Below are 13,751 nucleotides of genomic sequence, written 5' to 3'. Positions count from 1 at the left end.
TTTTAAGCTAGGAGTATTCTAGCACTCCCATGTCAAGGATGGCAGAAGAGCAGAATCTGTTCCTATGCTATTTAGGATTTTTTCCATTAATTTAAATAGAAATATAATTAAACTAATACAATTAAAAAAAAAAACCAAAAAAAGAAAAAAAAAAAGCCAAACCAATACAAAATGACACAATGGAAGCACTAAGCCACTGGGAAAATAACTTTGTCATTAGCCTATACTGAATTTCTGTCTTGGTCGAAGAATAAAGAAATTCAGTGAAAATTTGAGGACTGCCTAGCCTGGGCAATTCCTCAGGCTGCCAAAAGAAGCAGAAGAGTGACAATAGTTTTGGTTTGGGTTAAAAAAAAAAAAAAAAAAAGATAAAGATAAAAATCAAGCAAACAAAGAAGCACCCCCAAAATCTCACCAGTATGGAATATTTACATGGTATTTACATTACGTAGACATGTTGCACCCAAGAGGCAATTTGTGAAGCAGCATTGAGATTATTGCTTAGACACCAAGACTGAAAACTTTTAGAACTCTCAAGCTTAGCACATTAAACTAACATACATGCATTAGATCAGGTTATATCAACAGCCTCACAAGGTTTTCATTCCCATGGATGACCAAAGTAGTAACATCCACTCATCTTGCATTTCTTTTGTCAAGCCTTTTTAAGTAAGACTGGCCAGAACTGTTTTAGCTTTTTCTCAGTATGAGGAACTGCAGATACCTAGTATAACTTCAAATTATGTTTGTTTCCACTAGCTCTAAAAAATGCATTTCTTTAGAGCAACAAAGGGAAAAGGATAAGCATGATGTCTAAAAATTGGCTCTGCTATATTTTCCTCAGTCAAATGGCCATTTACCAAGATACCAAGTCTACAGATCCCAGCTTATTGGTTAAAGACTGGGCTCTGCTATATCATACAGATGTAGGAGATGTGCTCCCCTGTATACATGTTATTAGGTCTCCACATAATGCCATTCAACTAATGTCATGTTCTGAACAGAGCACATGAAGCTTTCAAGTCCTGAAAAGTGAAGGACCAGTATTTTTCATAGCAAGCCTTCAGAAAATAATCTAATTCCATGTTGGCCTTCCTGATTTCATTGAAACACTAATTAGAAATATGAAGTGATTTCTCTTTATTTGTGCTGCAACTTTGATATTCTTGGTTATAAGATTTTAAAAAAACACCCCAAAAAGCAAACACACAAAAAAGCCCCAAAACCAAAACCACACAAAAAAAACCCCCAACCACCCCACACCAAAAAACCCAACGAACAACAACCAAGCCCAAACAAAAACAAACACAAAAACCTGCCACAACTGACCCAAAATAAAACCACAACACAAAACAAACACCCCCCCCCAAAAAAAAAAACCAAAACCCCGACCAAACAAAACAAAAACCAAACTAAACTAGGGGGGGAAAAAGTAAAAAAAAAATCAAGGAAAAAAGTGCCACCTTATACTGAGGTGAAACACTTAAAAGAAGTATGATGAAAACTAAAGAATATTTCCTAAAATTAGCAGAAAAAAAAATGAAAGAAAATAACCCCAGATTACAACATAACTAAACAGTTAGTTGGTAGCTGCTCCATATATGTTTTTGCCTGTGTTTAAAAGGAATTTCTTCGCCAGTCACTCGCAGGGTGGGGGAACACAAAGTCGAAGTCCGCTTATGTGAGAATCAACCACAGCCTGAAACAACCCTGACTTACAAAAAAATCTGCAAATAGTTCCTTAAATTCACTAAATCACTGACGAGGTACATGTTTAAGGATGAAGTCTTTTCTTCAGGATTAAAACTCATCATACAATACACCCTGACTCTTGACTCTCCAAGATGAGTGTTGAGAATTATTCACTGAATCAATACTTACTAGCTCAGCATTTTCATGTGACAAGTGACTTTCATAGTCTGCACCTTCAAAGTATATTGTCCACGTGCCTGGTGACCGTGGATGAGGTGTTAGTCTACAAAAACCTAAACGAGAAAATAACATCAACATAGTTATGGTGTTACATTTTACTTTTATTACTCCTTTATTTAAGGAAATACCTTCTAGCAGCACTTATCTTTTTATTGTATGCTGAATCTTGCATCTTAAATGCCATTATGTGCTCCACTGCAATTTTATGGTACCTACAGAATCCTACAGTTCTATAGCTGCTATTCTGAGAAACACATGTATAAGGTTGTAGAAAACTCTTTGGTGGCAAAATACTGCTTGTACAAACCAGACTCGAGAGATATGAAACACCAAGTCAATATTCAGAATCCAAACCACCAGAGCTGAGTAAGACAGGCCACTCTGCTTTGAAGAGAGTTTACCTGACCAGGCTCAGCATAGATTTAGCAGAGATGAAAGCTTTGCCTGGACTCATTACTTTTTTAACGTGACTATTCAGTTAAAAGTAGTTTATTTGTTTGGGAGTTTTTAATTGTTTTGTTAATTAAGCAGTCCCTAAAATGTTGGGAAAAAGGAAGACAGAGCAGCCGAGATGTATCAAACATTATGTCTTAAATCAGGGACAGTGAGAATCCACACTTCATCCAAATAGGTGAGATTCTTCTCTTTGCAAAGACCATCTTTCAGCAATTCAGTTTACACTGATCTACTGCAAACTCGGTGCTAGGCATAATTTAAGGAAGATCTACAAAGTAAAATGTTGATCGTACACATTAAAAAGGCCTTACTTGTAATAACAATGCAGACATTTGTAAGGCAAATGAAGTAACATTTACTAAGATTTAGTCTACTAGTCTCCTTTAGTCTCAAAATGACATCTTCAAAATCTCAGATTCCATTTTAAATGCCACAACATGGCTTTTCTGTAAGCTAAGTTGGGACCCAGAACTGCAAAACTTCATTGTAGGGTAGTCTAACTCTGTTTTACTGATAGCTGCCTTTGCTGCCCTACCTATTATGACGTTCCTGTGAAAATTTTGAAACAACTGCTTTTTAAGCATAAAGGTATTAAAAAATTTATGTACTAAAAAAAGCTTCTAAAAAATTTCAGTAGAAAAGCTTCTAATAAATTTCAGTAGCACATCATAAGGATCACAACTTACTCATTTACAGTAAATGCTATGACAGGCCCTCTGTTTTACTGTCTCAAGTTTAGGTCACTTTTGTCCAACCACAGAAGCTCTCTCATCGTGTGAAGTTTTGTTGGACTAAAAATGCCCAAATCGCAAATTATTATACTGATGAACATTAAAATAATTATTTTAAGATTATGGATTTTTAAAGTTATAGAGAAGCAGCTGGTAAGTGGAAAAAAAATATATCTCAACTATTTAATTCATATTTGCTTTAAAATTAGATTGACTGTGAAACTGTTGATATATTACAAAAATTGCTATTTATGTAAATTTTTGCTGCTCTAGCACCAAAATAATAAAAAATAAAGCTCTGGAACAAAAGCAAAACAAAGTTTAAGTGGGCACTAGTACCTCAGCACTGCTTACCTAGAACCTTGAAAGTGAATTAAAGGGACAGAGAGAAAGCAATAACTAAGAAGTCCTGCATACTTTTTATGGGTTGCAAAAGTAAACACTTGAAAAACATAATATAAAAGATTGAAACATAAATGAAGAAAAAGAAAGTGGTTTACATTTAACTAACATATATTTTGCATTCTGTGTTCACTAGACAAAAAATGAAACCAAATGAAACAAACAAGGAAAAACAAAAAAACTCCAAACAAAACCCACAAACACAAAAGAGCATCAACATGGTAAAACAACAGAAGAACTAACCTCTCTGACAGAGTGGATCTAAAAATTCTTGTAAACCACTGGGAACATTTCTGACAACATCGCAGGAATAGCCATCTTCCGGTAAAAGAAAAGGTAGCTGTAAGTCAGGATCCTCTTCCAGCTGGACTTCTCGGCCATCACTGCGTGCAAGTTCATCAGCCGTGTTTTCTGCAACAGTTACTACATTTTCTATCAATTCCTGAACAGAAGGCAGAAAGATATTGTTACTATCAAGGGATAATTTTTATAATGGAAAATACACCAGAAAAATAGTAAGATTGCAAGAAAAGGGAATCCGGAAATCAAGTTATCACATATAAAACTTCCTTAGCTCCACTACATATAGTATGCACACTGCTTTATTTGATCTCTCAAGGTAGATACCCAGTTTTTAAACAACACAGTAGAAGCACAAAACACGAGCAGGATTGCTCAAGGTGTACCAGGGAACTTTTTAAGTTCTTCATTTGGAGCACAACTGTTCTGTTTAGAAACAGTAAAAAGCTCTATAAATCCACAGTACTTTTCACTACGTAGTTGCACAGAGGACACATTAGTCTCTCTTCTACATTTTAGAAAGATCTCCAAGATTTCAGTAGGGTTGCTGTTACTAGATTGCATGTACTGAGAAAATTAATTCAGAAGTTAAAAAAAAAAAAAAAGTAATTCCTAACAACTTCATAAGAAGTGAAGGTCCAGACACCACTTGTGTCTCTGCATTCTTCTATTTATCCCAAATTACTCCAAAAGTGCACAATGAGAAGGTTCTTTTCTCCCTCTCCCCAAGCATTCCTCCATTTATCTGTTAACTTTACATGCCTTAGGCTGGCCTCAGTTTTAGCATAGAAGTATTCACATGGTAAGTGAAATAAGTTACGTGCAACTTTTAAAAAATATGCCAACAGTAGGTCTATGAGTTCCCAGTCTCTTCAAAGTCATATGCTCTGCCCTGGGAGCCAAGAAATTAACCCAGGTTTGAATTATCGCTACATTTAAACAAACAGATAGCACCAATACTTAAAAGTAACTTTATTTCCAGTTAACCTGAATTCTTTCTTGACAGAGAGAACTGTGATTTTGCTGGCCTCAAGAAAGAATTTATCTGAAGCTGCTACAAATATTTATATATAGATTACTTTAATACAAGTATTTGCTTTACCAAAGATTGAGATGTCATTTCCAATCTCTTCCTACAGCTCCTACTTGGCTCCCAAATTCAGTTTAACACCTTGGTCTTAATCTCACCCCATGCACCTAACACGCAACTCAGATTCTCTAATTGCTTGATACAATTTTACTACTGAAGTACAAAGCAGAACACAGCTGAAACAAGGCCATGTAAATATTCTCATCTGAATGTTCAGTTTCTGCACATTTTCAGAGGGAAGTTGGATAGATCCAGATTTAGAAGTCCTCTTCAAGAAGGGCTTTATTATTATAAACGGTACTAATTTTGAAGAGAATTACATAAAACTAAAGTATACAGAAGTAAATTAGTTTATATTCCTCTGAACAAATTGCAAGCCTTGAAAATCTGCCGATTTGGCAGCAGTAAAACAGGGTTGGAGGATACAAGTCTTTTTCAAATACCACAGCAAAAGGACATACTGTAATCCTCCGTCTGACACAAAGAACACCTGCCAAATACAGCACTATTTCTTTGAAGGTCCCACAACAATAATAGTAAATGGTAATAATAACACACAAAAACCCCAACTTTGGAACTCTGTGTCACAGTCAACAGAAAAATATAAGCTTTGTTCTTCAGCATGACTTTTTGGTGTGGTAGTCAGTAATAAAAACATATCCAAGCTACCAGACTCCCTAAGCACCTTCAGAACTGTTGTGTTGGTACCTGTCATTTAACAAACAGATGTATCTGCATTTATTTAAAAAGTGGATTTTGTAGACAATGCATTCAGTTACATAAATATTAGATTATCCTCACCTAGCCTTTTAAGATTTTTTTGTGATTAGATGACTATCAGGGTTTACCTTAAGAGTTTTTTTTACAGTTCTGCAAAACCTCTTCTGACTTTCATCTGCATTATTTTTTCCCATGGATAAAACTTAGCATAGTGAGTTGGGTCTTAAATATCAAGACAAAAACAGTTCTGAAAACAACTTCGTACGTGTACCTACAGACACGTTTCATGTATCAATCTGTCCATCAAAGGAAAAATCAATCCACTGCTTGTATAAAGGATTCAAGATGCACAGATTTTTACATCCCACATGTAAAGAAGATAGTGTTCCTCTGTCTTTCATTTGATTTCTTCACATTATCAATCTTTGTTTCTTCTGGTTACATGTAGAACCAGCTTTTGGGAGTGCTATGTGCACCACCCTTCTACCATCATACTGGATTTCATCCACAAATGGTGTAAGGTGCAGTGACACCTCTGCAAGTATGCTCAATACACACCATTACCTTTTCACAACTCAGTTTAACAAGAGTGTTTTTGCAATATCCTGATTAAGTTTCAGTGAAGTACACCCACCAAATGCTGGTGGTCAGGCTGGTAATAGGTATGAAAAGCAGATTACCCATTCTGACTCGTTTCATACCAGCACCAAACCAAAGAACGATAAGCTAGCTTTTTTCAGGCAGTGTTCTCTCATTAAGCCTGTATTCCTCAGGTATGTTAAAACAGCACAATAAGTGATAAAAAAGACTTACTGTTGGGATGAGTGGTTCATCTGGAGCACAGTGATAATTCTGCAACAAAGCTTGTAGCTGCAGAGAATTCAGCTTAAAGCAAGTACTGTTAATATTTGGAATATCTGCATGTGAGTATTTATCCATGGTAAGCAATGTGGTTGCCTAAATGGGTGGGGGGAAAAAAAGAAACACCATAGCAACGTAATCCAAACCAGAATGAAGCCTTAAGCCATATTTCTGAGTGATACTTGAGCTGGAAAAGGTAAAGCAAGAAGCCACATTTGTAAAAGAAGCAACATAAACATCCCCAAAACAAACACTAACTCTATCTCACATACCTCAAGACAAATACTAAACCTATCACAAATGAGGCATATCCATTCTTCAGATGCATTTCTTGTCTCTGTTCGGCATAGTTATAGCTAGGTCTTGTAAGAAGAAATTGATTAACATGTTGTCTAAACTCACTAATAACTAAGTTCACTTGTGACTTAAATATTAAAGTTGTTGAAAATAGACTTTGTGTCTTTCCAAGCTAATTCAGTGTTCCAGGACTGATTCATGCAAACTACACTTGTCTACATGTTCTCTAGGAACACAGAATATAAAAATATTCTCTTAGAATATACAACGATGTGGGAAATGTTAATCAAAAACACACACACTCACCTGAACTATTCTGCTGAGGTGACAATCAGCAGCCAATTCTAAACCCTGTTTTTCTGCCCAGGCTTCAATATGGCCCAACTGTTGACGAACGATAGCGCCCCAATAATGCGAACATAACCCTGAATCAGGGGCTGTAACTAATCTATTAAAAAGCCACATGTTGATAAAATGAAACAGCTGGGAGAAGAGCTGTATAGTCAGAGCAGCATTCACTCTACACCGTCGCAACAAGGACATAGCTCCAGTCAATGTATGCAGCACATCATCTATGGAGATAAAACGAGAAGTAAATCTCAATTACATACTCGTATATTGCAAGGTACAACTGGTTCAGGCCATTAAAAAAACTAAACAAAACAAAACAAGAGAGAGCCAAGGCAGTTGACAAATGCTATGTGACATCTACATGCATTGAAGTTACACAGACTTTCAGAAATAAATTTACAGCTCCATGGTTTTCAAGACTGAGCAACAATCAATCCTTTTAATCCTGAAATGAAAATAAATTCTTTTGGGGGAAATATATAGTATGTGAGTACACCTGATACTTAAAAAAACGCCCTCACTTGAGTACCCTAATTTTTCTGTTATTTTTACTAGCAAGTTAAAGACTTCATATTCTATTGTTTCAAATGTATATTGCAATTGTTCGTTACATGCATCATGTAACGCCGTTACTTTCTGCTGAAACTGCAATCACAGAAAGCTTAATACCCAAAAGACTAGGAAGCATATATGAATTTTGCATATTGCACTCTCTGCAGTTGAAAATAATGGCCATACTTAATAGCTCTTCAGATCATCTTTACTTCAGTTATTCACAGTGTCAACAGTTTCTAAACTTCTCCTAACATTTTACCCCTAGCTAGTTCTTCAAACCTGAGTATTTTTTTATGTTTTCCATTACATTCTTTAGTCATCAGGCTATATAACATAGAAGGTTCTCACACTACCCCATTAAAACAGGGCTTCTATCTCAGGGCCCTGTGTGTGGATGATACCAAGAGGCAGAGTTAGTGAGCCAGGATTACAGACACAGCGGGATAGCACACATGACCAGAGTGCACTCATGGGCAGGAACAGCCCAGGAAGACTGGCAATGCTGTGAAGCAGTATCATATTTCAAGTACTGTGGCAGGGATCATTAGCAAGAATCCACAAGAAGAGCCAGCTTAACCTTAGTACCTAGGAGGTACCTTGTCAGATTCTCCCATAGCAACCTTATAGTGAAATTGGTGAGGTAAGGACTGGATAAGCAGATCATAATGTAGGGAGAGAACTGGCTGGGCCTCCGGATTTGGTGGATTTGTGGAGACCAGTTGGCAGTCAGCTATCAGGGGCTTCCCATATGGATTAAGGCTGGGACTGATACTCTTCAATGATTTTGTTAACGACCTGAGTGATTGGATGGAGTGCATTCTCAGGAAATTCACAGATGATACTAAGCTGTGAGGTAACACTGATACACTGAAGGGCAGTGGAATTTTTTCAGAAGGGCCTCAGTAGGATGGAGAAGTGGGCTACCAGAAACATCATCAAGTTCAAGGGCAACCCGCCATGTTCTTCACCTGCAAATGAAAAAGTCTATGCAACAGTATAGGCTAGGTGCTATCTAGATAGGAGTAGTCCTGCTGGAAAAGATGTAGAGATCCTGGTAAACATCAAGTTAAATGTCATTAAGCAGCATGTCCTTGATTGAAAGGTAGCCAGCTGCATACTAAGCCATTAAGTTAGCAGCAGCACAGCTAGCAGAAAGGGGGGAAACAATCCTTCCTATTCACTTCCTATACATTAGTATAGGAACAGTATTTTGTGAGGCTCCACCTGGAGCGCAGCACCTAGTTTTAGACTCCCCAGCACATGGAGGATACCAATCTAATGCAGCAAATTCAGCCCATAGCCACCAAGATCATGAGGGGGCTGGCGAAAAGTACATAAAGGGACAGAGAATTGGATTTGGTTTAACCTGGGGAAATAGAAGGCCAAAGACAGTCTTTACCTATTTAACGTGAGCACTCAGAGTAAGATCCCTCTCAAAGGTGCCCAGTGATAGTACTGAACAACAGGCAAACCAATACAAAAATTGCAACATGGGAAACTCCAATTAGATGTAGAAAAAGTATTTTCATTGTGATGGTGGTGAAACACAGAAGCAAATTGCTGAGAGATGTGGTATCACCATTCTTGAGTATATTCAAAACTCAGCTCTGAAAAACCTGATCTAATTGCACCTGTTTTGAACAAGACATTAGATTAGATGACATCCTGATGTTCCACTCCAAACTAAATTAGTCCACAATTTTTAAATTGTATGCCAACGCTGTCCTTTGTTATTATCCATACAGAACAGACCCAAACAATTCTTGAGGGTCAGGGTAACTTGTAAATGTCGCATTGCTGTTAAGAAAAACTCTGTTTATTACTAATTAATTGTATAGTTTAGAAGACAAAAGATCAAACAATCTAACCTATTTTAGGCCTCTGAGGATTGTTTTCCTCTGGATCATCAAGGAACGCAGGCATGTAGTTATTAAGCTCTGATTGCAGACAATGAACCAGGTACCTGGAAAGGAGTGGTGGGGGAGGAAGAAAAAAAAAACACAAAACTTTTTTTTTTTTAAATCCTGCATGTCTCCATCATGAATGTTTCTAAAGAAAAGGGATCTGTTTTCCAAACAGAAATACACTCTTCTCTGTTTTAAACTCTACCAAGAGAAGACTTTAGGGAGCATTTAAAAAACAAACAATAACAAAACACAAACCACATAACAAAATTTCCTGTTCTGAGCCAATGCACAAGATCCTGAAATGGCCCTAGTGGGTTGTGCAAACAATTTTTAAATTCTTGTGTTTATCTTACCTATGCAAATTGCTAACATGTTATAATCCCTTAAAGAGCACAGGGCTCATTACTCCAGAGACCTATAAATATTCAAGTCTGTGTATTTATACATAAACAACAAAAATAACCTTTCCTCACATCTCCATTAAAAAATCAGATTAAGAGAAAGTGATCAACACAAGAATTTAAGAAACATTTAAGAATTATGAATTTAAGAAACATTTCCCTAGAATTTTTATTGTCAGTCTCAACTGACAGATGGAACTCCTTCATAGCCCAGTGATCCATATCCACAAAACAAAGTACCTATCCAAAGAAGTGTGTAGCCTCTCCTATAAGTCTTCTCAGATATTCAACAATACTCAAAGCACATTATTGTTGTAAATGAAATTTGGCAAAAATGTTTTGATATTCTTTTCTTTTTTTTTTTTCCCCTAAAAACCACAGAAGCACCAACTACGTTAAACAAAACAGAAGCTTGACAGCCTTACTTGAATGCCATTTGAACCAAGTGTGCCAAAACATCTTGTGCGTCCACAGTAATTCGGCTAAGATCTCTGTCTTGCTTTATGAAATTCAGTAATTCAGATGCATTTGCCATCCAAAAGGCAAGTGCCCCAGCAATATTCTTCTGTTTCTGTAAGTAGAAAGAAACAAATAATAGTACAGGGAAAGAGTTTTCCGATTAAGCGCAGCAGCTTGAAAAGGCTCCAAAAGATAGACCAGTACCTTCTCCCATTTCACCAAACATGCCAGATACCAGATATTTGCAAAATCTTTGTATGTAATATTGTAATTGCTGCAACTAGTAAGGTCAATTTTAACATGTTCACTGAACATATGAAATACTGTTAAATTGCCAGTAGCCATACCAATAAAGCCACGACAGAAGCATCTAAGTTATACAGCACTAAGAGCTTAGCAGAATGCAGTATCTGGTAATCTGTGCACTTGTAAGCGCGGATTCACTACTGCCCACTGCCACTTCTGATACTGCGCTCACTGGCTCCAATACCAGGTGACTCAGTATCAAGTACTGATCTATCTCACCATCTCCCGACCACAAATGCCAGGCCAGGCAACCTCAGATGAAATCCAAAGAATAGGAACCACAAACAACAACAAAAAAAAAGAAAATAAAGGGAAGAAAAAGAACTTTGGTCATTTCATATCCACATTGAAGTGCGTTAAGCAGAAATTATGGAATGCCGTAAAGTTGCAAAGTCAAAAAAAGGATTTTAGTACTGCATGTTCCAGTTGCTGAATGAGTGTTATGAACTGTTCAAGTCCAGCTGTTTGAGTATTGTATTTTGATATGGAAGCAGCATGAGAAACTGAGCTAAGCCAACATAGCTAGGATCAGTTCCCAGCAATATATCCTACCTGATCAACCTGGTCTACCTCCTGGAGAAAAACGGACGAAGGAAATCAAACAGAATAGAAGAAAGAAACTTGTGAACAATCATGATAGGTTTAGAAATCAAACACTAAATATGAAGGTATAACACTTATGTTCACAGTTATACACAGATGCATTAATCAGTAGCTATGATGCAACTGAGCCCCTTTTTAAAAATTGTTTTAATAGGACTAGTAGCACAACAGCCAAGAACTGAAGTGCCCACACGACAATTAATTCAAGGAATGTCCTGCGTTAGTTGACATCCCAGACTAGTTGGTTATTGCATGCTCAGTGCAGCACAGAAACCTCTCAGAACTATTTGCAGGCAATGGGGTAAACTAGCCATCCAAGTAACAGAACCAAGGAACTATTTGCCCACACTGCTGCAATGAAGACAATGTACAAACACACACAAAAGGGGACAGAAAATCCCCACAAGAAAAAAAAAAAAAGCAAAACAACATAAAACAAATAAACAAAAAAAAACACCAACCAAAAATGTAGAACACTTAGGACAGGTTTAATAATATAATGGCTTTTCAATTAAAGAAAAGAAAGACTGTTTGTTTTAAACAACAGAAGAGTCAAATGAAATACCACACTAAGCTTCTTAAATGCTTGCACAGATAAACTGCACTGAATTAAACAAAACAAACAAACAAAACCCCACACCAGAAGCGTTTATCTGATTATTTAAAACTAAGCTGCTCTTACTTAATTCTTTTTGGCTTTCTAATCAGACCACTCTTCCCCACCTGGAACACAGGGAGCTCCCATGCAAAACTTTGAGGTGTCATTTGCTGTTACTATTATCATTTTAGTTAGAGCTTAAAAAAAACCTGCCACACTTTTTTGTTTCTTCCTTCTTTCCAACCAAGGAATTCTGAATTGACTGAAGATGTGCTGGCACAGAACAAAAGGACATGCTCTTTCTGTTGCAGAAGATCAGAAATGTCCCAATTATTTGAGGGGGAAAAAATTCAGGATACCAAAAATTGGCTTTTTAGTATTAATTAAATTTTTGTTCCTTGATTTTTATTGAAAGTACTCTGCCTTCTCACATATCCCTGTCTTAAACTAAGATTCTGTATTTGCATATGCTAATGCAAAGCCTACAGAAAATCAGAGATTTAACTTGCTGGCAAACACGTCTAGAGTAACTTCAGAAAGCTATCAAGCCTCCTTATGATCCGGGCAGGCATGTGCACCTTCCCTCCACTTCTGCTTCAGGGGCCTCTCTTCACTCACCTCCCCTCTGTATTCTCCCTCTTTCACACCCTCTGATGCCTTTCACTGCAGGCATGCTTTACAGTTGACATACCAAAAAAGCCATTATGAAATAGCAAATTATCATATGGAAATTTAACTGTGACAGTCATCAATATTATCACTCATGCAACAGCTTAGATGAAGTAATCTGACTTAGTTTATCTTCTACTTTTGAGATGCCCACTTAAGACATGGTCAAGCTTTAACATCAACATGTTTGTCTCCAACCCATTAACCTCCAAATGCACTGAAGTTCTAATCTTTCATCACATTTGTAATTTCTTCCCTTTCCTCTGGCTTCTTCAGTATGACATTTGAAAGAACCACTTCCAACTTTCTTCAACCTCCAATTCTTTTCAGTTTATTTCTTGCAACTAGGTACTGCTTCACAAATACAGCTATCACTTCCTTTCTGACAGCTTCTTTGTATTTTCGTTTGGAAAATATCTGCAAATACAGAGCTGCAAGACTGTAGAAATGTTTTTTCACAAAGTCCCAACAAACACTTTAACAGTTTTGTAACACTATTAACAGGATCATGTAAATACACTTGTTTGCAACAGCTGCAAAGATGGACTTTCCACAGGATGATCTATCTTCTAGCTTTGATCTGCTTTCAAATCAAACTGATGTTTGAGCCCACCTCTCTAGTATTGTTTAGCAGCAACATGGTTACCCACTTTAACACAAAGAATACAGAACTTTGTCTTGGCTTTCCCACTACACTCATCCCTGTCACCTCAAGCAGTTTTGGGCACATTCTTACTAGTTTATATTAGTTACATAAAACAAGGGAATTTCACTGATTCAGCCCCGTAGCTTTCAGAGTATATCTGAAGCCTACCCTTTCACTATTTACTTTCCATTCTCCCAACTAAACTGTGTTCAAGGTCTCTGCATTTTGTGTTCTCTACTACTGCCACCATTTCCCCTCTAACAAATTCACTTTTCTACAGCCAGCTATTTAACAGCAGAACCTGAATATTTGACTTCCAATATCAATTCAATTTGACCAAATACACATTTACCATAGCATAAAGACTCAAAGCAACCAACTACTACTTCACTTCAGATTCAAAGCACCTTACAACCTCTCATCTGTTTCCAAATGCACATGAAAGGGTAGTCTTTCGTTTCTTACTG

At 37.0% G+C, this 13,751-nt stretch overlaps 1 protein-coding gene across 26 annotated transcripts in view; it reads right to left on the bottom strand.

Annotated features, from left to right (window-relative positions):
* AFDN (afadin, adherens junction formation factor) overlaps positions 1-13,751 on the bottom strand; it is a 116,765-nt gene that overhangs the window by 36,143 nt on the left and 66,871 nt on the right. For 18 of the 26 annotated variants that reach the window (XM_068153133.1, XM_068153122.1, XM_068153143.1 and 15 more), the window contains 7 exons: positions 11,321-11,341; positions 10,429-10,574; positions 9,564-9,658; positions 7,096-7,361; positions 6,445-6,588; positions 3,765-3,963; positions 1,882-1,985 (listed from right to left, as the gene is read on the bottom strand). In XM_068153133.1, coding sequence (XP_068009234.1) covers positions 1,882-1,985; positions 3,765-3,963; positions 6,445-6,588; positions 7,096-7,361; positions 9,564-9,658; positions 10,429-10,574; positions 11,321-11,341 — 975 coding nt within the window. The remainder of the gene's footprint in view (positions 1-1,881; positions 1,986-3,764; positions 3,964-6,444; positions 6,589-7,095; positions 7,362-9,563; positions 9,659-10,428; positions 10,575-11,320; positions 11,342-13,751) is intronic. The other 8 variants (XM_068153161.1, XM_068153151.1, XM_068153297.1 and 5 more) reach the window with 1 other exon arrangement.

Source organism: Melanerpes formicivorus, unplaced genomic scaffold (genome assembly GCF_026170545.1).
Source record: "Melanerpes formicivorus ecotype bairdi unplaced genomic scaffold, bMelFor1.0.p_v2 SCAF_2, whole genome shotgun sequence".
Taxonomy (NCBI): Eukaryota; Metazoa; Chordata; class Aves; order Piciformes; family Picidae; genus Melanerpes; species Melanerpes formicivorus.
This window is presented reverse-complemented; position numbering and strand designations above follow the sequence as displayed.